Below are 27,820 nucleotides of genomic sequence, written 5' to 3' on the forward strand. Positions count from 1 at the left end.
TTTGGGTATTTGATAGGACAGTATCTAATGTAATGGTCCTTCGCCCCACACTGGGAAGCACACATTAGGGAGGTTCTTGTAGTGCACAAGTTGGCTAACAATTTTCCCCCCTCCTACATCTATGTGAATAATCTCAGGGAGATCCATAGAGATGTCGAGTTTGATAAGGGCTTGTAGATGCCATTCCGGGTTGAACTCTTGCACAAGACGGGTTCCTGAAAGTTTGCCCAGAGGTTGGGTGATGTGTGCCACCAAGGGATGCAAGTGCATAGGTAGGTTGGGGAGTTCGACCCACACAGGGCACAACATTGGCTTCGGGCCTTGTGGTGGTGAGAACTTGGGCGACCGTTTGAATAGCACCCCAGAGGAGAGTTCCTGAGCATCCTTTGACCCGTCCCCTATTGCATTGAGCGCAATGTCAGCTGAATTGAACAGAGAAATAAAGTAGTTATTTGGGAGATACTAAGTTTTCTCTACCCTCGGGGCCCAGTTGGTTCTCATACAGCCCTTAATGCCTTTTCCAGCCTTTTTTTTCAGTCTTGCTTCCTTCATGCCCAACGTTAGGCCTCCATCTCTCTTCCTCACCTCGCGAAGCACCTCCTGCATGCGCCTTCCCTGTTGTTGGCGATGCAGGGGCGGCTCTCAATACTTGCCTCTTCCTTCCACTACCCCCTACTTACTCAACAAAATGAGCTTGCCTCGAGCTTGTTAGATATGAAAGTGTTCAACCTTGAGACATGTAGCCTTATTAAAAAGATTGTGGTATAGAAGTGTTTCTATTTATAGATGCAAGCCTTTACATTGCAAAAGGAAAGCATCATTATGTGACGTGAGTATTATCTCCAACAGGAAAAGCACAAATGTAGTGGTGCTCATGGTAGTGCTTTCTTTTTTACTGCAGTAATCTGTGAAGCAGAAGAATAAATGTTTGGGAAGGACTTTGTTGGAGCATCACTCACTAGCTCACTTTTAAAAAGTAAAATAAAATGGCAAAGAAATAAGATAGTGGAAAGCCAGCCCATTATTAAAAATAAATATATATTCTGCGCGCACCAGAGAGAGGCTGTAGCTTCCGCTTGTTTTGTTGTTTTGCTGAGTGATGATGGAGCGCCAAGAAGCAGGCGCCATGGCTATCCGCCAGCGCATCGAGAACCCCGCCGACCGGCAGGTGACCTTCTCCAGGCGTCGCACAGGCCTCCTCAGGAAGGCTTACGAGCTCTCAGTGCTGTGTGACGTCCAGCTGGCGGTCATCGTCTTCTCCCCTACCGGCCGGGTCTCCGAATTCGGTAGCCCCAGGTAGGCCGCCACACCGGCCCTCCCCCCCCTCTCTCCAATCTCTGCTTTTATTATTGAGTGTAGAGAGGACCTTCTGCCGCTTTCTTTTAATGTTTGTGTCCGTCTCTGTCTTTTATTTTGTTTGTTTTGATTGTTGTGGTGGTTTGTTTGGTGCCTCAACCATGTGGTCTAGTCTCGTTTCTTTTCTTCTCTTCTCTATATTATCTTAAGGAAGAGTTTTACAAAACTGCCGTGTGGCAAGAATTTGGAGGTTCCGGAAGGGAAGAAGGAGGTTTGAGGAGGTCTAGGTAGAATTTGATTTTGAAAGCTTCAAAAAACGTGCAAAACACAGGTTTTCAACTAGTACTATTTATGGACTATCTTCTTCCATCAATATATAGGGATACGATCTCCCGAGTGTATTCTCCCAAAAAGAATCATCACTAAGGTTTTTGGCCTTGCTTTTATTTTAGTACCAAATCATCCATTTTAAACACTTGTTTCATGCATTATTTATTGTCTTGTTCTCTCCCTCTCCTCACATCTCTCGTTCTCTCTCTTCACCTCCTTGTTTTTAAGCTCACTACTCCACTCTCTCTCTCTTTTGTGAGAATAACATAATAAAGTGTTCACATTATATCATAATTAACAACAACTAATCATGATTAATGCTAATGAATGGATGTAACCCCTTCAAAGGTGCAATTACTCTAGCCTACGAGCTTTATAACATGGTACTCATCAAATAGTATAATAACAACTTTTATGGTAAAGCTTACTCATGTATACATGAGTTTGAAGGGTCTCTTTAAAACCTTTCATGGTATGAGAGCTTTTAAAGCTCCAAAGCCATGATCTTGGCAAATCGACAAGCCAAGCCACTTTCGATCGCCCACCCACTGTCCACTCAATATTTCGTGCATTCAACCATCTTTCCACAACATACGACGTTTACTTTTGAAGAACGCTAAAAGTGCCATTATCAAGCTCTCATGGGTGCAGTTCGCCATTCGTCAGGGCATTGAAAAGATCTATCCATTATCAATGCATATAAAGAAAACAATTGTTCGTCTTCAAATCTTTAGATTGTCATTTTTGAGCAGAGGTGTATCGTCGGGTGGTTGCAAGATCTATCCATTATCAATGCTCTATAACCAATACCTGACAACATGAAGAATGGATCCTCATCCTCCCTCTCAAAAAAGAAAACAATTGTTCATCTTCACATCTTTAGATTGTCATTTTTGAGCAGAGGTGTATCGGACGTCACATTTTTCATTAAAGCACTACCTCCCTCAAGGTCGTCTCTCAAACGATTAGGAGAAGATCAAAGAGCATCTCTAAACCATCACATTATTAACATACCTACAACTTATGCAACACTAGTATTCAATGACGAAGCCCTAGCAAAAATTGTCAAAAATCACCATCGACGGTCTTTGCAATTCGAACCAACATAAATGAAGTTAAAGACAATTTGTTATAACCTTTGTTTTCAAACCTTAATGAAAACTTTGTGTCAATTAACTTAGCTAAGCCCTTGGTAACATGCTCCTTTATACATTTATTAAAACTACTAATTATTAAATTAATGGCCTCTTTATGCAATTCTAGCCTCAATGGACTCTCCATTCCCCAATCATGCATCAAAATGAGATTTCACAAACATTTAAAAAAAAGAGTTTGTACTCATAAATAAATAATGACTTTCATAGCCCTCCTTTAGCCTTGGAGCTCTATAACATTATATTTATCATCAATAATAAAAACTTCATGTTGTTCAATCACATTGTGTCTTGCGTAAAGCTTACTATTGTGTATACATGAGTTTGAAGGGTCTCTTTAAAACCGTTCATTGTTCGTTTGCTAAGTTTGGTTAATTTTCTTGCTATTTTTTTATCTCACGCTCAAGGGCACTCAACATCAAATCTTTAGATCTTGTAAATGATTGTAGCGTGGTCAGCTTCCATCCATGCAAGGAGGGGGGCCATCCCAAACATTTGCAAGATGACACATATTAGCATTATTAACTCTATTTCAAGTCCTAAGTCAATCAAGAGGGAAAGATGGATGGATGAGATTGCTATATACCATACATCATAAGTGAGTTACTAGTTAGCACGGTACTTCTCATCCATTCCACCAATTGCAAAAAATCTTTTCGCTATTTAATTACTAATTTTGCAAAACGCATGCCTTTTATAACCAATGGGGCTTGGGAGAAGTTTTATCGATCCAATTCTAGGTCTGTCATTTACCTTATTACCTAACCCCTCCATAAACACAGAAAGCTTTTTTAGCAATCCAATTCTAGCTCTTTCATTTGCCTTGCAACCTAACCTCCATAAACACAGAAAGCTCTTTTAGCATTAGTATCCAAGATTGTACTTGTCACCACGCGATGAGAGTATGAGAAATCTCAGCTTTATTATGAGATTTAATATCCATTTTCCCTAACCCACCGATCTACTTAGGTCTACCTAGCTTGGTCCAAGCTAGCATTGCATAACGTCTTCTCCCTTTCACTCCTTGCCATATAAAGGTCTTCATTAACTTGAGAATTTAAGTCTAGTGTCTTCTTTTAAAGTACAATTATGAAGTATAGACGTGGACATAATCCATTAAGATGGTATTCAATATAATAATTCTAGAATGAAAAGGCAAATCCTCATCAATGACCTTCATCCTTATTGGTGGGTAGCCAAGGTGTTTGAAGTCCTTATTCGTGGCCCTTATCTATTATCTAGTCTATCAAGTCCATATTGTGGGTAGCCAAGGTATTTGAAGACTTAGTCATTGTTTGATAACCTAACACATCCCATATAGAACCATAAAATGTGTCATCTTTAGGTAGCTAGTGAGCCTATATTTTTGTATAAAGCATTTGTACTCAAACACTTCTAGAAAGCATTGTACAAGGAGTAAAAAGCTCTTTTAACATTTTCATACGAAGCTTCCAAAAACAACATTGAGTCACCAATAAAGGATTATAAGAAACATTGATAAAATGTAGCTTTACAACTTGCCTTTATTTAGCATCTAGGCCAAAGTACACAAGTAGATGGCAAGATATAGAAACACAAAACAATGGGGACAAGGGATCCTTGAGAATAGATATTTCCTATAAGGATGAGCCAACCATAAAGCCATTTAACATTAGTTATGCCTTAATTTTAAAGGTGAGAGTGTAGAAGATGTTGGAGATGAGGTATCTACTTACAAAGTATCCTTGTCACAAGAACCACATGGTGAGAGATAGGGAGTTACTTTGTACGTTTGATCATTGCAATTTAATAATGCATAGAAATGTTTTGATTTATTTTCTTGGGGGAGTTATTTGTGATTGCAAATATTTGTAAAGAATTTTAATTTTTTTAACTTATCAATGACATGCTCATCTAGAATAGTCTTACGAATAAAGGTTTCTCTTTATTTAATATTATAGCTCATGATTTATTGCTTTTGTTTCTTTTAGTACATGTGAAATCTTAAAAAGATATCAAGAATCAATTGGAAGGAGACAAACAAATGGAAACATGATCCATAATCGAGAGGTATGGTCATATTATTCAAATTATTGTCCACATTACTAAGATTAGGTTGTGATAAAATGCTATAAGTAGTTGTTTATGGGTATGTTCACTTGTATTTTTCCCATCATTGGCCCTTTTGTCGGTTTGTATGTCTCTCTCTCTCTTTGTGTGTGTGTGTGGAGTGCTTGGGTAGTGGTTTTAAGTATCGGTCTTCTAATCAAGCACCATGCTCGCACTTTGGTGCCATCATATTAATTTCATGTGATATTAAAACTATTATTCCTTCTCCCTCTCTCCTCCTCCTCTCTCTCTTCCTATATATGTATGTGTGTGTGTGTGTATCTATGTATATATGTATATGTACATGTACATGTAAATGTATGCATGTATTTATGTATGTATGTCTACATGTGTGTGTGTGTGTGTGTGTGTGTGTGTGTGTGTGTGTGTGTGTGTGTGTGTGTGTGTGGTGTTTCTATCTCTCTATATTTCTATCTAAAATTTATACTAGTTTCTCTTTGGTATATTTTTTGGTAGTCCTTTACTTTCTTCAAATTTGTTCATGATGACGAGCTTAGTTTGTATGATAAGATGTTAGAAGATGACACACACACACACACACTCACACACACACACACATACATATATATGTACATTTCTATATGTATACATATATGTGTGTGTGTGTGTGTGTGTGTCCGTGCACCTAAATGTTGAAGAGATTCTTCTTTTGCATATTTTAGTTAGTATTTTACTTTGTATCCTCAAATTGAAGAATAGTTTTTGGATGAGACACATACATATATACATACATGTATATATACATGCATATATACATATATACATACATGTATATGTGTGTGTGTCTGTATACGCATACACACTCATACATACATACATACATACATACATACATACATATATATATATATATATATATATATATATATATATATATATCATTCCAGCCATATCAAGACACAAATATGTGATGGTAAGACCTTGTGCAAATGAGATTGTGTATGTAAGGTGCATGGCTAGATTACAGAGGGATTAGTGTTTGTAATTGGTTACAAACTCTTCTATACCCTCTTACAACTTCCCTCCCTCCTCCCTCTGAATGAAAGTAGAATAGCAAAACCAAAATTGTGTACCCCACCCCTCCCACATCACCTCTTCCCTCGCATCTCCTCTCTCCTCCCTCCCCTCCCCTCTTCTTCCTTCTCTCCTCCCCCCACCAAAGACCTTAACTCTAGTTAATATTATAACACATCATATATTTCAAGTGTGCATTTCTTATTACATTTGTTCTTAAAGATTGGTTCACTTGCCATCAATCATTCCTCTAAATCTTTATACCATATATGGTATGATGTCATAGTAGGTATAACATAATTTATAACTTTATGTATTTTGATAAGTTGTGATACATGACATCTCTTTATATCTCACTAATAGATATTCCCTTTTTTGTGTCCCATATTTATAGATAGTTCATTATAGATTCTTAGTTGTTCCAAATCATGTATCCAGGGATTTCACTGATGTAAATGAGAACATGTGAACATGTTAATAACATATGTTAATAACACAAAAAATCTTGTGATCACATGTTATATTCACAAAGCTTTCACAAGGGCCTAAAAAAATTATCTTTGTCGGGCATAAAAAATCTTCTTAGGTGGCCACTGACCTGCTATTATGTGAAGATGGTAACATGAGAACATGTGAATAGCTTATTCCCATGTGTAGCCAAGCTTTTAAGGGGTTCCCAAATGGCAAGTGACCTGTTATTTTGTAAACGGTAACATGAGAACATGTGAATAACTTGTTCACATGTGTTATTATCACAAAAAATCTTGTGATCACGTGAATATTAAATCCCTGCATGTATCAAAACTTTAACTCCTCTTGATTCAATAAAAATATAACATTGCAAGTAATATTATTTTTATCAAGTCTCTCAAATTGAGCTCCATCCATTCTCACATCTTAACAGGGCCAAAAAAAGGAAGAGTATGCATAACTTTACTTGATTATTGTCCCTAGATAAGGATTACATAGTTTCAACTTTACTTGATTATTGTCCCTACATAAGGAAGAATGATGGTTATCTTATGGATTCATGCCATTTAATACTTCTTCGCATTTATAATCTTTAATGGATAACATACTCAAATGTGTGTCATTGCATAGGTATTATAATGACCATATATATATATATATATATATATATATATATATATATATATATAGAGAGAGAGAGAGAGAGAGAGATTAACATATGTGAAAGGCCAAATGACCTATGATACTTGATACATAACTAAAAGACCAATATGTATTGAGCTAAATCCATGATCCAAAAGATAAGATCTTACATGTAAAACATCCTGTTAATCCACTAGCCAAGATGCTATTCAAGCATATTGGCTAGTTATGTCTTGAGCTAAATCCATGATCCAGAAAAGAAGATCTTACATGAAAAAACATCCTATTAATCAGCTAGCCAATATTCCATGCAAGCATCAAGTACAATCACCTTTGTTAAAAATCTATTATCTCTTTTTTGGGTAATGTCTTGGGTTTTTGTTTGGGCCAAAAGTCATCAATGAGGGAACTACCTTCATAGACTACCCACTTGCCCTCTTTTCAGCTACTCTAACTTTGGCTAATTTTGTATTCTTTTGCTTAAGTTACATGAGAGAGAGAGAGAGAGAGAGAGAGAGAGAGAGAGAAGGGTGGAAGGAGAGAAGTCTTTTGTTATACATATTGACAATTATGATGTGTTCTAGTATGTACTTGTCTTGCTTCTTTTATTATGTGGTCATTGTGAACCGTATATACATAATATTTTTCTAGATTTGATAGGATTTGTTTTTGTACTTTATTTCTTCTTTTATATTTGGTCATTGAACAATATATGTATATAATTATAGTTTTTATAAGGACTTTTTTAAAGTAAATAAATTCTTACCATTGATACAATAGATATAGATTGAAGAAGTCACTATGATTAACAAGAATAATGAAGATGAGATGAAGATATGATAGTTTATGTGTAGACTTTAGAAAGAAACAATTCAAGTCAACATTTATATTTTATCAATGAATACTAATCTCCTCAATATGTTTATATGAAAATACTTTTGTGATAGTATTGGAAAGCCAAAGCTCTTTTGTTACAAAAGGAGTTTCAATACTTACAAAATAAACAAAGGTAAGAAAACATCTTGAGATTTAGTTGTAATATGAAAAGTTCATGTCATTTACTAGACCTTGGAAAATACAAGGCTATATGTATTTGTAAACATTTCTCCTCACAATACGTCTTCTTTTATTTCTACAGATTTCTGATGGGTGAAAACCTCACGTCTTTGCATCTGAAAGACCTTGAGATTCTTGAATTAAAGCTTCATGTTATAATCAATAAGATAAAAGAGAGAAAAGTGAGTATATTTAAAATCAGTTTTGGGAACTTTATTACTAGAACTTTTTTTAAAATCATGTCATAAAGCAATGTGTTAAAAATCACAATCTCTCTTATGTTTTAAACATGGATTTAGATTCAAATATTTGAAGTTCAAGCCAAAGAACTTGGCAAGAAGGTACATTTCTTAATATCTTGTTAGCTTGATTTTTTACTTTTGATAATATGTCAATATTTTGATGTTTCACATGGGTACCATTTTTTACACATAGGTATATGAAGGAAACACAAAATTATGTTAAGATTCAAGTGATGTGGCATTTTTAAACAAATTAATACGTTAAGAAAATTAAATCTTCATAGAATTGTACTCTCACATGCACTCACACGTAGGTGGATATTTTAAATGTATACTTATGCATACACAACCATGTGTGCATGTAAACACCCACAACCATGTGTGCATTTTAAATGTATACTTATGCATACACAACCATGTGTGCATGTAAACACCCACAACCATACACATGTGCATATATACAGATGTGTTCACTCATACGTGCATATGTACATAAACATACATGCATGTTTACTCATATAGAAATATTAGCAAGCAAGATTGCAGTAGGCTATAAATGTGTTCACTCATATGTGCGAATGTACACAAACATACATACATGTTCACTCATAAAAAATAATTGGCAAGTGAGATTGTAGTATCAATAATTTTCTTTTGGTGTCAAACACTCCTAGGATTGGATAGCACTGTAACACGCGGAAGCTCTGGGAGTCTTTTTTTTAGCCCTAAACACTATTGGCAACATGCTGATGCAAAACGCAGATATAGAGAGAGAGTAGAGAGAAATGCTAGAAATTCAGGTATCTTCATATAGTACAAAAAGGTACTCTTACACAGCCCTAGGCTGCCTTCAGAGAGTAGAGAGAGAGAGAGAGAAATGCTAGAAATTCAGGTATCTTCATATAGTACAAAAAGGTACTCTTACACAGCCCTAGGCTACCTTCATCTAAAAGGTGAACAACACCCAAAGTTGTCCCCCTATGGGACTCCTAGGGACCCAATCCCTAGAGGATTGAATGAATTGAAAGAGGAGCTTCTTGGCCTATTTATAGGCCTTTATTTTGCTTGGGGAACTGGCCGACCAGCAGTCACGGCCAGCAGCCCTGGCTTGTCCATTCATAAAATGCAGCTTTGCCCTAGATTTGATCCAGCCGTCTCTGATAGGCCAGCTGTCTCAGTTTGGTCCAGCCGCCCACCTTCTGTAAGCAGTCGACAGCACCATCTTCTCCAAGCCTTTCTTTTCCTCCAAGTCCATACTGCCAATAGCATTCTGTGCTCCTAATTTCTGGTTCTAACTATCTTTTTCTGGTTGCCTTCCTCTGGACTAGCCATGAGAAGGTACATGGCATTGATCATGCACATGACATCCCCCTCTGCTAAACTTGATGACGGGATTCCAACCTGCTCTTGGATGACTGTCATCATCCCAAATCTTTTCCCAAAGTCCCTCTGTCATCTATCCATCCCTGACAACCCTTTTCTCTGAAAGCGCGGCCTATTCTCCAAACTACTATGTCGTCTCAGACTAAGATCTATGCATCTGTTCCATCTAGTCCACAATCCATTCTTGCCCTGACTCTGAACACCGTCTTGGTCTTCATTCCTGAGAAATGAGTCTGGCACTCTCACATCACCCTTGGAGGATAAACCTCCCTTGGGACCGTCGCCCGAGAACCTATCTGGCTCACAAGACTGCCATCCCCTTTGGCTTTGTGGAACACCACCAACAAACCTCTTGGGAGCTCTTCCGATTCTGTGTTCCTTGCCTTGGGCTTTGTATCCTTGTACTTTCTTGTACCTTGGTGGACCTGTACACCATCATATGGGACTGAATCAGTGTTTAGTTTTGCTGAGCCTGATGCTCTGATACCAATGTAACACGTGGAAGCTCTGAGAGTCTTCTTTCAGCCCTAAACACTACTGGCAACATGCTGATGCAAAATGCAGATATATAGAGAGAGAGAAATGCTAGAAATTTAGGTATCTTCATATAGCACAAAAAGGTACTCTTACACAGCCCTAGGTTGCCTTCATCTAAAAGGTGAACAACTCCCAAAACTGTCTGGACCCCTATGGGACTCCTAGAGACCCAATCCCTAGAGGATTGAATGAATTGAAAGAGGAACTTCTTGGCCTATTTATAGGCCTTTATTTTGCTTGGGGAACTGGCCGGCCAGCAGTCCTCGCTTTTCCATTCATAAAACGCAGCGCCGCCCTAGATTTGATCCAGCTGCCTCTGATAGGCCAGCCGCCTCAGTTTGGTCCAGCGGCCCATCTTCTGTAAGCTGCCGATAGCACCATCTTCTCCAAGCCTTCCTTTTCCTCCAAGTCCATATTGCCATTAGCATTATGTCTAAATTCTGGTTCTAACTGTCTTTTTCTGGTTGCCTTGCTCTGGACTAGCCCTGAGAAGGTACATGGCATTGATCATGCACATGACAAGCACCTAGGCTAGTCTAACATGGTTTTCTTCTAATGAAAGGGTAGTTAAAACATGAATAAACTAAAGAATGAACATAAGATAATGTGAGAAGAGCATTGATTTCTAATAGACATCCATTATGTGTATTACAAAAGATTAGAGAAGCCTTTTTTCTTTTACATGTAAATATATGATGAGGGTCCATTTCACTTAAGAATTGATTTTTCACTTAATAATGACACGACATACTACATTTTTAGAAAGAAATATTTTTAAAAACATAAAAATAAATTCCTTTATGCATCTTTCTATGCATAAAATCAAAATTAATGAGAATAACTCTTTTGAAATAAAAACGAATTCCTTTATGCATCTTTCTATGCATAAAATCAAAATTAATGAGAATAACTCTTTTGAAATAAAACGAATTCCTTTGTGCATCTTTCTATGCATAAAATCCAAATTAATGGGAATAACTCTTTTGAAATAAAAATGAATTCCTTTATGCATCTTTCTATGCATAAAATGAGAATAACTCTTTTGGAATAAAAATGGATTCATTTATGCATCTTTCTATGCATAGAATTGAAATCTAATGAAAATCACACTTTTATAATTAAAAATATCCAATATGCATCTTTACATGCATAGAATTTAAATATGATGAAAATCACACTTTTAAAATAAAAAAATATCCAATATGCATCTTTCTATGCATAGAATTTAAATATGATGAAAATCACACTTTTATAATAAAAAAATATGCAATATACATCTTTCTATGCATAGAATCTAAATCTAATGAAAATCACACTTTTATAATAAAAAAATATGCAATATGCATCTTTCTATGCATAGAATTTAAATCTAATGAAAATCACACTTTTATAATAATAAAAATCCAATATTCATCTTTCTATGCATAAAATTTAAATCTAATGAAAATCACACTTTTATAATAAAAAAATATCCAATATGCATCTTTCTGTGCATAGAATTTAAATCTGATGAAAATCACACTTTTATAATGAAAAAAATATCCAATATGCATCTTTCTATGCATAGAATTTAAATCTAATGAAAATCACACTTTTATAATAAAAAAATATCCAATATGCATCGTTCTATGCATAGAATTTAAATATAATGAAAATCACACTTTTATAACAAAAACAAAATCCAATATACATCTTTCTATATGCATAGAATTTAAATCTAATGAAAATCACACTTTTATAATAAAAAAATCTCCAATATGCATCTTTCTATGCATAGAATTAAATCTAATGAAAATCACACTTTTATAATTAAAAAAATATCCAATATGCATCTTTCTATGCATAGAATTTAAATCTAATGTAAATCACACTTTTATAATAAAAAATATTCAATATGCATCTTTCTATGCATAGAATTTAAATCTAATAAAAATCACACTTTTATAATAAAAAAATATCCAATATGCATCTTTCTATGCATAGAATTTAAATCTAATGAAAATCATACTTTTATAATAAAAAATATCCAATATGCATCTTTCTATGCATAGAATTTGAATCTAATGAAAATTACACTTTTATAATAAAAAAATATCCAATATGTATTTTTTATGCATAGAATAAAAATAATACTTTTAGAATACACAAACGAAGGGGATTACTCTTTTTGAATAACATAAAGATAAAACTTATTTCTACAAAATTTAAGAAAATTTTGCCATAACCTCTTTTGTGTGGCTGATCATTTTTTAATTTTTGCATTCTAATTCTACTTAGAATTTAACCCAAGATGAATTTAGTACTCTAATCTAATCAATTCTTATTTTTTTGAAAGAGCAAACAATACGAAAAGTTTAACTCTATTTAATTGATTACACATCTTGGATAAAGAAGGGCTGAATTCAATGAAGAGAAGGGGGAAGCCTTTCTATCAAGGCATAACATCCAATTTTAATTTAAAAGAAGCAAGAAATCATAAACCATAGAATAGAATTAGAAAAACGTAAAATTTCTAACTTACATGGAGTTTTGTGAGCTATCCTTTGGCTTGTTGATGGATTGAGGGTTCTACTCTTGATTTGGATCAAGAGTGGCCACCAATTCTTTGTAGAGGAAATAGTCAAAAATAAGTGAATTATCAATGAATTCAATGTTTTTGGCTCTAGGGAGAGGAGTAGAGTAACAGTGCATAAAACACTATTAAACTTTTACAAAAGGGGAGGCTTCTATTTATAGGAAAAAGTGAGCCTCTAACCAAGCAAATTGATTCTAGATCAGTTTGGTCACTATTTATAGGAAAAAGTGAGCCTCTAACCAAGCAAACTGATTCTAGATCAGTTTGGTCACTTTTTGATCATTTTTAGGTCAGTTTAGCTTACTTTTTTATTCTAGTTGAAATAGAAGAGAGGAGAGATGAAATATCTCATTATTTGAGACTTTAAAACTCCACCACACATGTGAAATAGGCGGCGCCTCCTTCATGAGGAAAATTCCCCCACACTGAGGTGTCAAAAATGCATCATTTCCTCTAAATATCTCTTCTTTTTTAACACTAGTTTGGTACCAAAAAAGGACACTTAAGTGTCCTTTTTCGGACGATGCAAATAAAATGCTACTTACGCTAGGAAAGACATATTCAAAATCCCTCTTGAGGAGTTTGAATATGTGACCTAGTGTGTCTTTAAAAAATGTAACCTTGCAATTTGGATGCTGGCACGATAAGGAATTACACCCATAAATAGGACTTGCATGAGACTGCAACTCAAGTTTGAGAAAACCGGGCACCTAAAACCTTTGTTTCATGATTCTTGAGAGAGAATTTAGAAATTTTAAAAAATGTAGCACGATTGAAAAACTAAGATAGCGCTCAAGTAGCAAGATTTACTTGAGTTTGGGAACCCAAAAAATATGTATTAACTTGGTTTTGAACTATATAATCATTTTCGATTGCCAATTTGCACTCGGATTGACCCTGATATCTCTTAGGCGGTGGAAGGTTGGAATCACCTTCTAGAACTAAAAACCTTTTGAAAGGTGATGGTGCTGTATTTGGTGGGAAGGCTTGACATTAAAGGTCTTGGAGAAATCCTTTGCCATCTGCACTGCTTCGGCCATGGAAACTGGCTTGGCGTTCTTCACCAAAATATTCAAAGGTTTGTTCAGTCCCTGAATGAACCTGGCCATCAGCTGCGCGGTGGTGGCGAGTAATTAAGGAGGAGATACTTCAATAGTTCTGCTCCCCTGGGTTAGCTCTAAGAATTCGTTCATCTTTGTTTTCAAAAAGCTGGGAGGACAGAACCTCCTCCTTAGGTAAATTTTGAGATCATTCCATGTCTGGGTATTCCGATCAGACGGTTTGTCTCGTAGTGGTTTCTCCATGTGCCACTCTGGCTATTTCTACTATCTTCAGCCTTGCAAGAGACATTTTGCTCTTCTCATTGTACTCGGTGTCTCCACAGAATCGTGGGATAAAGATACTCGCATTATCAGATAACAAATCATTTAGAACATATCATTCATATCTTTAACACAATAATGGTCTATTAGACCGAAATTTCCATCTGAACAGTCCTCCATGGGGGATTTCAAATTTTATTATTATTATTTTTTTTAATTTATCATCCCTTAACTTGATCCACTGGGTGAAGATCCCATTCATCCTCATTGTGGTTTTGCTCAGTTTATCACTTTTCAACCGAAAATTCAAGAATTATTATTTTTCAATCAGAATCCAATTCAACTCATTAGTTCTCAATCAGAATTTTAAAATCATATCAACCACATTCGAATTCATCATCTGGATAGTATTTTTGCTTATAATTTCAAGATCTTAGATTTGATCGTATATACTGCCAGTGAAGAGCTGTAGTTATACCCTCGGTATATACGGGTAGTCACGGCCCTTGGAACTATAAGGTAAATACATCATGTCTAGGCCTCAAGAAAGTCAAGGATTCCATACAATTGCCGTACTTCCATCTGAAGACCCAATTATCAATTTAGGAATTTCATTCTGAATATCAATTTGTATGAGTTTCATCACACAATTACAACCTTTTATTGCTACTTCACAAATTTATGTGTGACATTCTTGGCTTCTCGATTGATCCTCATTAGCCAATTTGCTCTGATACCAGCTGTGAGATCCCTGTCTCCACCGCACAATGAATTCAGGGGTGTTAGCAGTGGAAGTAGCACTTCTTGCATGGGCCAGGGTCCCACACTCGGGCCTCGCCCACGAATATCCGGACAAGAGACTAATCCATCAGTTCTTTCGAAACCGAACCCGAAAAAAACTTCCCTTGCCCGAAAAGCACAGGTGATTCCTCCAGGATAACTTTTCTCTAACGTTGTCAAAAGCCTTAACTAACTGAGCTGATCTGACCAAACCCGTAAGTCCCATAGTCAGATCAAGGGAAAGATTGCACTTGGATCATAGAGACCAACGCTTTTTTGCTCATTGAGAGGCACAACTGTTGATTTTTTTCCATAGAACAATTTTTATCCAGGATTTACTTCATCTATCGTACCAACAAAAATTTAGTCTCATTTTAGGGATCCGTTAGTTCAGCCTAACCCCATCAAGTCCCATGGATTAGCCCAATCACTCTAGTGATGGGATCCAATTAAGAATTTGGTTAGGTTTTGTCCCGGGTACTAGGGAAAAGAGTTCCCAGGCCCCCTAGCCGGATATTCATGCAAACTTAAAGCTAGTCACACCACTTACACACCCAATATGAAATTGCCTTTTTCATAGAATCAGCTATCTTTCAAAACAATCATTTAATAAAATCATTGTGTCACTGATCATAATCATCAAAATCTCAAGTTAAATCCTTTTTTCCAATCATTCTTTCATCGATGTACCTATGGCATCATTGGCAACCAGAATGCTCACCACTTGTCCACATAGGTGCCTTTTCCATAGTTCCTAGTTCATAGTAACTGGCAATATATTCACATATAAAAATGGAATCTCCCTTGAAGATCAGCAAGATCAACCAGTGGATCCATATAAAAGAGCCATGGACTCATCCGTTGAGGACTAGCAAGGTCAATCAACCAGATCTATGCCCAAATTCAGAAAACAACTCTTACTCCTTGTTCCAATATCTTCCCAGACGTACTTGTGGGTATCTTCAGCGACCCAGAGCCCCAGCACCATATGGTCAGCACCCTCTAGGATCCTTCGCAGGTCACCTAGTGCTTCACTCATAGGCCGCTTTCCTTGGTCCCTCATCCACCGTATCGAAAGCTCACCATTTAAATCGAACCGAGGCTGGTCAAGACCTTAGCCGACCTTGCTACACGAGACGTCCTCCATTGACTCTCCATCAGCTATTGTAACTTTATCAGCTAGGTCTCCACGACCTCATTCACAAGACGGTCAAAATGCTTCCCCAGCATTCTTGACATAAAACAGTCATTTAAAAACAGTTCATAAATACAATTTCTAATCCACATTAATTTTATATGCATTCCTATTCTCCTCTAATCACATCATTTTTCATCTTAACACTTCTTTCCTCAATTAACCTCATCAGATCTCATCCACTCAAATTTACCCATACATCTCATCACATCACATTCATTAACATCTATCCAGTTTACATCGCATCTTATCACATCCATTTCACATCACATCTCATTCATTCACATCCCGATTCACATCTCATCATCACATCCATTCACATCCCATACTATTCATTCTCATCCCGATTCACATGCCATCACATTCATTCACATCCCTTATCATTCATTCACATCCCGATTCACATGCTATCACATTCATTCACATCCCTTATCATTCATCCACATCCTGATTCACATGCTATCACATTCATTCACATCCCATATCATTCATTCTCATCTTGATTCTCATGCCATCACATTCATTCACATCCCTTATCATTCATATCTATCCAATTTACATCACATCTCATCGCCTCAATTCTCGTTCATACCCATCACATTCACATCCACATATATTCTTCCACATACATCCACATCCATACTTATCACATACACATCCACATCTTTCCTTTCACATACATCCACATCCATCCTTTCACATACAAACATCTACATCCATTCTTTCACATACATCCACTTCCATTCTTCACATACATCCACATCCATATCCATTCTTTCACATACATCCACATCCATTCTTCATATACATCCACATCCATCTATCCATTCATTCACATTTATCTGATTCACATCACATCTATCCATCCATTCATTCACATTTATCTGATTCACATCACACCTATCCATCCATTTATTCACATCTATTTGATTCACATCACATCTATCCATCCATTCATTCTTTTATAAAAATCAACTTCAGTGGGAATAACACTTTTTTAAAAATCCTTTTATACATCTATTCATACATAAATTTAATTTTTAAGAAAAATAACACTTTCGAAATAAAAATAACTCAAAATTAATGAGAATAACTCTTTTGAAATAAAAACGAATTCCTTTATGCATCTTTCTATGCCTAAAATCAAAATTAATGAGAATAACTCTTTTGAAATAAAAACAAATTCCTTTATGCATCTTTCTATGCATAAAATCAAAATTAATGAGAATAACTCTTTTGAAATAAAAACGAATTCCTTTATGCATCTTTCTATGCATAAAATCAAAATGAATAACTCTTTTGAAATAAAAATGAATTCCTTTATGCATCTTTCTATGCATAAAATGAGAATAACTCTTTTGAAATAAAAATGGATTCCTTTGTGCATCTTTCTATGCATAGAATTTAAATCTTACAAAAATCACACTTTTATAATAAAAAATATCCAATATGCATCTTTCTATGCATAGAATTTAAATCTTATGAAAATCACACTTTTATAATAAAAAAATATCCAATATGCATCTTTCTATGCATAGAATTTAAATCTTATGAAAATCACACTTTTTAATAAAAAAATATCCAATATGCATCTTTCTATGCATAGAATTTAAATCTAATGAAAAACACACTTTTATAATAAAAAAATATCCAATATGCACCTTTCTATGCATAGAATTTAAATATAATAAAAATCACACTTTTATAATAAAAAATATCAAATATTCATCTTTCTATGCATAGAAGTTAAATCTAATGAAAATCACACTTTTATAATAAAAAAATATCCAATATGCATCTTTTTGTGCATAGAATTTAAATCTAATGAAAATCACACTTTTATAATAAAAAAATATCCAATATGCATCTTTTTGTGCATAGAATTTAAATCTAATGAAAATCACACTTTTATAATAAAAAGTATCCTTTCTGTGCATATAATTTAAATCTAATGAGAATCACACTTTTATAATAAAAAAATATCCAATATGCATCTTTCTGTGCATAGAATTTAAATCTAATGAAAATCACACTTTTATAATAAAAAATATCCAATATGCATATTTCTATGCATAGAATTTAAATCTAATAAAAATCACACTTTTATAATAATAAAAATATCCAATATGCATCTTTCTATGCATAGAATTTGAATCTAATTAAAATCATACTTTTATAATAAAACAATATCCAATATGCATCTTTCTATGCATAAAATTTGAATTTAATGAAAATTACACTTTTATAATAAAAAAATATCCAATATGTATTTTTCTATGCATAGAATGAAAATAACACTTTTAGAATACACAATTGAAGGGGATTACTCTTTTTGAATAACATAAAGATAAAACTTATTTCTACAAAATTTAAGAAAATTTTTCCTTAACCTTCTTTATATGGCTGACCATTTGTCAATTTTTGCATTCTAATTCTACTTAGAATTTAACCCAAGATGAATTTAGCACTCTAATTTAATCAATTCTCATTTTTTAAAGAGCAAACAATACGAAAAGTTTAACTCTATTTAATTGATTACACATCTTGGATAAAGAAGGGCTGAATTCAATGAAGAGAAGGGGGAAGCCTTTTTATCAAGGCATAACATCCAATTTTAATTTAAAAGAAGCAAGAAATCATAAACCATAGAATAGAATTAGAAAAAAGTAGAATTTCTAACTTACATGGAGTTTTGTGAGCTATCCTTTGGCTTGATGGTGGATTCTGCATAAAACACTATTAAACTTTTACAAAGGGGAAGGCTTCTATTAATAGGAAAAAGTGAGCCTCTAACGATTCTAGATTTTTCCAGATCAGTTTGGTCACTTTTTTGACCATTTTTAGGTCAGCTTTACTTACTTTTTGGTTCTAGTTAAAATAGGAAAGAGGAGAGAGGAGAGATAAAATATCTCATTATTTGAGAGTTTAAAACTCCACCACACATGTGAAATAGGCGCCTCCTTCATGAGGGGAATTCCCCCACACTGTGTCAAAAATGCATCATTTCCTCTAAATATCTCTTCTTTTTTAACTAATAACCTTGTCCTTAGTCAACTCTTCATCTTATGTGAGTATTTACTCATTTTTAGGGGGATTTTCTTTATTTCTTCAGTTTATCTCCTCCCTACATTTGGATTAATCTAATTGGTCCCTCAGAACCTTAATCTAAAATTTTCAGAAAATCTGGACCCTTAGGCTAAGGCCTTTTGAACAGATTATAATTTATTTTTGCACCTTCTGAAATTCTTTTTGAACTTCTGTTTTGGGGGAATTTATTTTAATAAGAAGAGATATTTTTCCATCCAAAAATATCTAAAAATTGAATAATCACTCTCTAGAATATTTTCTCTTAGGTAGAAACAAGATCTGTTATTATTCTGAAAAGGGGGGTTGATTACAGGGGAAGAAACTGGACATCTTGAAGGGCTGGGAGAGGAATCTTACAGATCTTTCCAAAATGGTAACGTGTCTTATGATGTTGCAAGGTCATGGATTACAATAATATATTTTTAGAAGTCAACATGCACTGGAGAGTGACATGTTGATGTGTGGTGGAAGCTTATCCCAAAAGTCATAATCTTGCATCATGAAACACCCAATAGATTTTATTGTGTTCCTGTCTCAATAAGCTTGATCAAAAGTTTTGTTCCTAGAAAGTGGCGTGGGCTTCCCCACCAGGTCTCTCAACAATCGATTAGCAATCCTTGGTGATTATGCTAACACCATCACTGCCATCCAATATTGTAGAGATCATCTTGCCTTTATAAATGATAGGTATCATGATGTTAATTTCATCTCTTTCAAAGTAGTTTCCTAGCCTGTTCATGGGCACTTTTGGCTATTCTTTTGTTTTGGGTATGGAAGAAGAGCTTTCAATGTGGCACATCACATCCTCCTCCTCTTCAGGTTCAAGATTGTGGGCTCTTGAGTTCTTTGTCATGTATTTGGATCATTCTCTCCAAAATTAAGAATTTACTTGTAAAAGAGATCTCTGATCTCAAGAATTTACTTGTAAAAGAGATCTGATCTCAAGACTTGAACTTCCAAGGCTATGAGGCCTACTATTTCCCTTGTGTAATATCCATGCTCAATTTTCTCGTACTAGCTCGGAGGTGTGCTTGGGCCTACCAATGTGTGGGGGATATACAATGATCCTTCCGTAGGAGGTGGTTGCTTTTGATTGGGTTGAAATGAAGTCCTGTCCTATCACATTGAAGAAAATATTATGGTGAATATGATGACCCATCTAAGGCCCCATCTAAGGCCAAGTTTTCCCTCCCACTAAGTTGGTTGCTTCCATGGGAGGTGGTTTCTTTGATGGGGTTGAAATGAAGTCGTGTCCTATCACATTGAAGAAAATATTATGGTGACTATGATGACCCATGTAAGGCCAAGTTTTCCCTCCCACTAGGTTCTCCTATAATGTATGTAGCCAAATAAAATCTCCTTGGATTAGTTCTAGAGGAAGAGACTCCAATATTTTCCTTTTGAATACTCTCAAGTTCTCTTACTGGTTCTATGTTTGACACTTGAGTAGGGTATGAGATACATGCTCAAGTGGGATAAGTGGTTTGTTACTTGACCACATGCTTAAGTATTGGATCTAGTTCAGCCTCTAGCTTACTTATCAGTGCTTGGGTTTTTTCATTCAGCACGGGGTTGGGGTACTCTTTTATTTTCTTTGGAAGGTTTGCATAGTAAATGGGTTTATTCTCTTTGGGAAGAGCTGGTCTTTCAGTGGGAGATCCATTATTGTCTTTCACGAGGAAGGTATCTTGGAACTATCATCTAAACCAATGTTAATGTCACGACATCGTTGCCCTTAACACAATTGATCATGTGTTGTATTTTTGCATGGTGATCTTTGAGATTTTCTTCTTTTGGACCTTTTAGTCTTTTTAGGGGCTACTATAGCCTTTGTTTGGGGCTTATGACTCATGCTCTTTGGTTGCTATCTTTGAGGTTGAAGTCTGAGCTTTTTTCTTCTCTTAACTGTCTTGGATGTTTCCTTATTGTTTGGTAACTATCATCACCTTAGTTTGGATCCTTGCGATGACATTAAGGGGGATTTTATGAATAAGCCTTCCTTGTACAAAAAATAAGTTAAGGCTCACTAAAGTGGCTAATTCTCCTTTGACTAGGGTGATTGTCACTTTGTTGGGAAAATCATTGAAAGCATGTTCAAATCCACACACACTTGTAACATCTACCTTTGTATGGAATGCCATTGGGTTTTGGCATTGGATTATAAGATGGAGCTAGAGCACTTGTGAGATGGCTCTATGAGGAAACTTTAGGACACTCAAAAACACAGTGCAGGCCTTTACAATGAAAACATTGAAGAGGTGGTATGCATGACATGTTATTGAAGTCTCTTTCCCTTTATTGCACCAGATCCTTGAAAAAGAAGGCATAGTCAATGGATGGGGTTGTTCTTTTCTAGATATCCATATGAATTGTACTATTTATATGGATCCTATTACTTATATGACTCGCAGATTTTCATTTTGGAATGTTAGAGTCCACTAGCAAAGTCATTGAGTAGTGTTGTTGTACCAGTTCAATTTCAGGAGTAATCAGTTAGGGTGTGAAAATATGAGAGGTGGGTATGGCATTGGTGGTGGTTTGTACATACCTCTCGATATAGGGTTTTTAAAAATGAGCACATGATTATGGGCCAATTGAGAATCATTTCCTATGGGCGGTAGTGCTAGTGTGGTTGCTAGGTGGTGGTGCCATGTTTCCTTGGTACAAATAATGGATTATATCATTGTTCCCATGGCAATAACAATGAGGAAAATATTGTTGTTGTCAAAGTCTTAGTAGTGGACACTCCGTGCTTATATGGTTCTGGTAAAAAATTGTTCACTGAACCATATCTCTTGGTGGAAATAAACGTGGGTGTCCCACTTGACTAATTGGCATGGTTGGCCTTGGGGTTGCCCATGGGGCTAGCCTTGCCACTGTAAATGATTGAGGACATTTTTTGCCAACTCGTCCATGCTTATGTCCTTTATTAGAAATATACCTAGTTTTGGTTGGACACCCTTGGTCGATGTGTCCTCTATCTCTTGGTTTGGGTGGGTAACTTCTACATCCTTGTCTTATAAGGTTCATTGCCTCGGGAGCATACTCATCCAAGATGTACTGTCTAGACCTATAGAAATTGTCATCAAGCGTGTTGCTCTTGATACTGATCATAAAATTTGTTGAATGAGCGATAAGTAATCTAGTCTCTTGTAGGGGGTTGTATCTAATGTGGGGATACTCAAGTGGTTCTAGTAATGTAATCCCATTTTCTTTTACTCTCCTCTTACTTCATGTTATAGATCTATGTGATAGTTCTCTATTTAACTCATTGGGAAAGCATCCCATAATGAATGTGTGTTACAAGACTAAATAGCTGGCCTTTTCATGTGGGTTTAGAGAACTAAACCATTGGCCTTTTTTTTTCTTCAAGGAAAAGTGTGAATGAGCGAATCTTGGTGGGATTATTAATCATTCCCATGACCTCTCAAATTTGATCAAACTTCACTAGATACTAAATGGAATCTCCATTTCCATCAAACTTTATCCAACTTCTCTAGATACTGAATGGGATCTCCAGTTACACCAAATTTGTTCATCATCGTTTGAGATGTGGATTGGATTTGTTTTGCCCAAGTCTGAGCCTCTAGTAGGTATTATGGTAACCCCCATTCCCATTTCAAATGCCATCTTAAGCATATATTTTGCATATTTACAAACAAGGAGGCGGATGTAAAGGAGTGGTTACACAAAACCCTCTATTCCACGGTTTAGGAATTCTTGCCCCATGGGGTTGGGCTGTCTAGTTTCCAATGGGACTTGTCCAATGCTATTAGCTTTATTTGATGTTACAGGATTGCTATGGCTAAGGAAAAATTATGTAAACACCCTTGTGAATTTATTTGGTTTGAGGTAGTCTCAAACATTGACTCTTTACCTTTACCCGCATTCCCTGTTCTTCATCTGAATTAGAACTCGTTTCTGTGGTGAAGGGGCTCCTACAATAAGCTCTTGTGGAAAGTGGGACTCCTACTTACACTGTGTGTGCTTGCTATTTTTTTTATTCCTAATGGTATAACAAACGAGACATGTCTCAATATCATAAAAATATGATTGATGAACTACTTGGTGGTTATGGTTAGCTTGGGATAATCTTAGCTCAGGATCGACACCAAATGTTTAAACATGCTAGCATCTAACATGGTTTTTGACCACTTTCTAAAGGAGAAAAACTTGAGGTTCTTGGCCTTAATTCCGCTCCTTTACTGGAGCTTTGCCCAAAAATAGAACGGAGTAATTCCCTTTTCATGAAGTTTATGGTGCTATTTACATAGCCAGTTGGTGAATTTGGGGCTTGGAGGACCGTTGGCAACTCTTGTTTCTAGATGTTCCATTGTTCCTCCACTTATGTTTGCATTTGGTTGGCCCATCTTGTCCTAAATATCCTCATTTAAGGTGGATATAAAGGAGTTTTTCCTTATTAACAAGAAAGCACTCTATTTTGGGGTTGAAGGTTAAGTGAGTTTAAGGAAGCACTTTGTTCTCAGTGCTAATCCTTTTCTTAGACTACTGAAAGCTAGGTGGGTTTGATGAAGTGTGCACTATTGGTGGTTGTGTTGTTGTGTTTCCAATAATTAGTCAAGATCAAGTTTGCATAAAGGGTTTTGCTCTAGTGAAGCGGCCTCTACTGCTTTCCTGAAGTAGGTCTGAAACTGATTCAATATATGTTTCCTCTCCTCAAGCTACAAAAACTGTGTTTTTTTCCTCACATTTTATATTGGAGTTTTAAGATTTATTGGTTTTTTTCCTAGGCTCATGTCTCTAGGTTCACATGTGTGTTAACTCGTGCCTCAATACTCGTGTCTCTCGGCTTACTTATGTTGACTCACTTATATTCTGACTCGCATCTATTCTCACACCTTTTATTATATGAACTAGGAACACATACTTTATTTTTATGAAATAGGCCTATTTGGGGCACATACTTTTATGTACTAGGATTATGAAAGGGTGGGTAAATATTGGGTAATAATTATACTTTAATTCTCTACTAATTACAAAGGATAAGAATTTTCCTTGGAAATTGTAATTGGTTACAGATTATATGAGAAGAAAATCCTTAAAGGACATGAGTAGGTATGTCCTTACAAGTCTTTACAGCAGTTATAATTGGTTGGTAGTACAATATTAGAGATACTACCTCTAGAATCACATTTGGTTGAATCACTCCGTTGTCACACTAGAATGCTTCTTACTAATGGGGTGAAGAAAGAGCTCTCTATGCCTAGATGGAGGCAAAAAGAGATAGTCTTTGCAATGGTTTTCTCTCACTAAAGGTGGGGGAAGAAGAGGAAGCTAATATATGAGGAAAACCTACAAACAATCTTATCTAGAAATTAAGCATCTATCAAGCATCATACAAGATTCAATAAGGAACAAGCAAGCAAGAGTAATGAAGAAGGGGAGCTCATAAGTATTCTATTAAAAGGAATGATTGTGTAAGGCTTATTGTAAAAAAATGATTTATATACAAGTGACTAGTTTTCACACTAGGTTGGTCAAACTAAAAATGGTGTGACCTTCTATTACTAGTCTAGCAAGTATATACATAAAATATTTATACTTTCCTCCCTATTTGACATTAAGAATAAGGTAAGGTTGCTTTATATGTTCTAGCATCATCTTATAGAAGATAAGTGCCAGTTTGAGTAGGTAAGATGGCAAAGCGCCTTACGGTAGTTCCGATGAGTGAAACTATGTTAGCCTACAAAGATAAGTGCTAGTTTGAGAAGGTAAGATGGAAAAGCACCTTATGGTAGGTCGAGTAGGTGAAACTATTTTAAACTAGGTCTTACAGAAGATAAGTGCTAGTTTGAGCAGGTAAGATGACAAAGTGACTTCCGATAGGTCGGGCGGGTGAAACTATGTTAACCTACAGAGTGGTTAATAGTAGTGTAAGGATTTTCTTATATGTTTGATAACATCTATCTTTATTTATAGCCATAACTAAGACTTTTTTAAACCCTACATGTCTTGAGAAAAGAACATCATGGAAGTTCTTGAGATTTTTGTTCCTAATTAGGTATGTAAAATATATGTCTGAAGTAGATATTTCCATTGTGAATTCTTCTCAAGCTAAGAATTCAACACTCCTCATAGCTATATTTTGAACAATGGAGTCAAAATGAGTGTTAATTCTTAATGTATTCCTAACTTGTTCTTTTAGTTCCAACCTTATTATAGTGATAACATTGCACAAGAGTCCTTTGCTAAGAGCATCAACTTATTTCTTCTTGTGTCCATTAAAAGACAACTTTATTTGTATATAACAATGTCATTTACTTTCATTATCTCTATTGAGAAGGAGAGTTAGGGGTAGATAAATACTTGAGACCTAGTATGTCCTCAATTCAAATTGTTTTCCCACAACAAAAAATGTCTTCAATGCTTTGGGGCAAGTAGTACAATATTAAAGATTGGGGGGTTCACTAGAAATATATTTGAATGTCTCACATGAGCCCAAAATATATGTGAATGTCTCATGTGAGCCCAAAATAAGGTATTTTTACCTCATTTTTGGGGATAAATTTACAAAAATGTATTTATAGGTTTTTTAATGAATTATGAAAAAATGTTGTTTGTATACCTGGGGCCATTTTAAATACTTAAAATTCAAAGATAAGAGATTCGATATAGCCCTCTTCTTGCCCCCCCCTCGCCACCCGAGAAGTTCTAGGTCATGAGCATAATGTCTCTTCTCATTCTTCTTGAATTCATAGGCTATGACTATCCTATATTGGGATAATACTTAATTTATGCAGTTCCTACTAGTGTCACAAGTAACCATAAAATGTCTACCGATCTCCAAAATCTTGGTAATACAATTCTCCCTTTTTTGATGAATTCAAATGCCTTAATTTTACATTTCTTTGTTTATAAGAATAAAAAATCCTATTTAGTCAAGTTTGTAAGAGGACTAGATATCTTCAAAAAGTCCTTGATGTGTCTTCTCCCGTATTGGGCTAAGCTAAGGAGGCTTCTTACATCTCGGACACAACTAAGATCCATGTGTAGAAACATTTGCTTTGACTATGTCTCATGATCCATGTGCTTTTACATGGTCATTCTAGAATAATTACTTCGACCATGTCATGGTCCACGTGTATATCACCCCACTGAGGCAAATTATTTGTTTGGTCCTTGGAAAAGAATCATCTGGACATGTTTCAATAAAGCTTGTTGTTCCTAAGCTTTGATAAAAAGCCTTCTATAGATGGATTTTATGATGTTTCATTTCCTAGAATAGACAAATATGTTTTCTATGAATACCAAAATTAAATACTCAAGATGACCATGATGTATATTATTCATGAGACACATGAAATTTACGGAAGCATTTATCAAACCAAATGGTAAGACTATAAAATCTTAGTGTTATCTGGTCCAAAAAGTCATCTTCAAGATGTATTTATATTTTATTTGAATCTATTGGTATCCTGATCGATGATCAATTTAAGATAATTAATTTTCATAGGATAATTAGGCCAAAAACTCATCTTTTGTAATAATAGTTGATCATGTAGATGAGGACCCTGATTTGCAAAAGATCACCCAGGTTCTAAGATTAGCTAACTTTGTGTTCCTGCTGCATTATCCCACAAGGTTCCTTCATTTTCTTGGCCACATTATCTATCAAGGTTCCTTCACCTGTCACAACATCAACGAGAACATTTGGCCTTGGAGGCCTAATTGGGTATGGTAATAAACATGGATTCTTTTTTGTATTTTCCTAGGCCTTTGGCTGAATAGACGTGATTTCTAAAGGTGTGATTTGATGCAAAGGTTTCATCATGAGTTTGGGTTTGAGAAATGGGTTACATGTTTGAATTATCAGCTTCATAATAACTTGCGTGCATGTGGAGCCTTGTGGGAGATTATGTACTTAACCTTAACACATAACCCCAAGTTAACAAAATGTGTAAAACTTACCTTAAGAAACCAATGAGCTTAAAGGATAAGGAGAATGGATAATGAAAGTGACACTGCTTCTAAAATTATCATTTGTTTGCATGCACTATACTTGTTTTTTCCCTCAAGGTATTATTGTCGTATGCAACTTACAATGATTAGAAATTTTAGGAATAGAGCATCATGTGCATACATTAACTTATCAAGTTGAAATTAGATTGTAGAAGCCCAGTCAAGCATTTTCTCAAGTTGTGTAACCATGGAGCGCAACTTTGTGGAGACCTTTCCAAACATTTGTGCTTCCAAGGAGAAAACTCAAATCATAAAAGATTTTGATGTTTCTTTGGAACTTAGGTAAATTTTCTAAACCTTATTTGAATAAACTATTTCAAGCTCTTAATATCTCAAATTAATGTATCAAAATAAAGCTTTTTTTATATTATAGATTGTTCTCATGATTTCAGGTTGTAGCCTTTTCCTTATCAATATCATGATGCATATGGACATGTTATAAGCTTTTGACAACCAAGGAATGGTGCTATAAATAATGTATCCCTTGCAAAGAATGATCAACAATGCAATAATTGTAAAAAATGGTCATGAAGACAACAACAAACCATATATTATTTAAATAACTTATCTTAGATGGTGGAGGTATAGCTAAGCACATGTAATTAGTAAAGAGAGAGAGAGAGAGAGAGAGAGAGAGAGAGAGAGAG

The 27,820-nt window shown here is 35.3% G+C and overlaps 1 protein-coding gene across 2 annotated transcripts; it reads left to right on the forward strand.

Annotated features, from left to right (window-relative positions):
* Positions 1-1,013: 1,013 nt before the first annotated feature.
* On the forward strand, positions 1,014-27,820 carry LOC147637429 (MADS-box transcription factor 23-like). Of its 2 annotated transcripts, none has more exons than XM_086798871.1 (7): positions 1,014-1,296; positions 4,751-4,829; positions 7,964-8,025; positions 8,155-8,254; positions 8,372-8,413; positions 27,319-27,455; positions 27,566-27,820. In XM_086798871.1, exons 1-7 carry the CDS (start codon positions 1,100-1,102, stop codon positions 27,570-27,572), a joined length of 624 nt encoding a protein of 207 aa, XP_086654997.1. In that variant the 5' UTR covers positions 1,014-1,099; the 3' UTR covers positions 27,573-27,820. The 2 variants fall into 2 exon arrangements, with proteins under 2 accessions (XP_086654997.1, XP_086654998.1); XM_086798872.1 differs by lacking the exon at positions 27,566-27,820 and adding an exon at positions 26,796-26,886 and having other exon boundaries at positions 27,319-27,444.

Source organism: Cibotium barometz, chromosome 6, assembly GCF_041138505.1.
Source record: "Cibotium barometz isolate CiBa-2024 chromosome 6, ASM4113850v1, whole genome shotgun sequence".
Lineage (NCBI taxonomy): Eukaryota > Viridiplantae > Streptophyta > Polypodiopsida > Cyatheales > Cibotiaceae > Cibotium > Cibotium barometz.

Excerpts from the sequence above, each read along its gene's own strand:
- LOC147637429 (XM_086798871.1), top strand. The coding sequence starts at position 1,100 with ATGATGGAGCGCCAAGAAGCAGGCGCCATGGCTATCCGCCAGCGCATC. Across the intron at positions 4,830-7,963 it reads ACATGATCCATAATCGAGAG|TATTGGAAAGCCAAAGCTCT; the intron begins GTATGGTCATAT and ends CTTTTGTGATAG. Across the intron at positions 8,026-8,154 it reads TACTTACAAAATAAACAAAG|ATTTCTGATGGGTGAAAACC; the intron begins GTAAGAAAACAT and ends TTATTTCTACAG.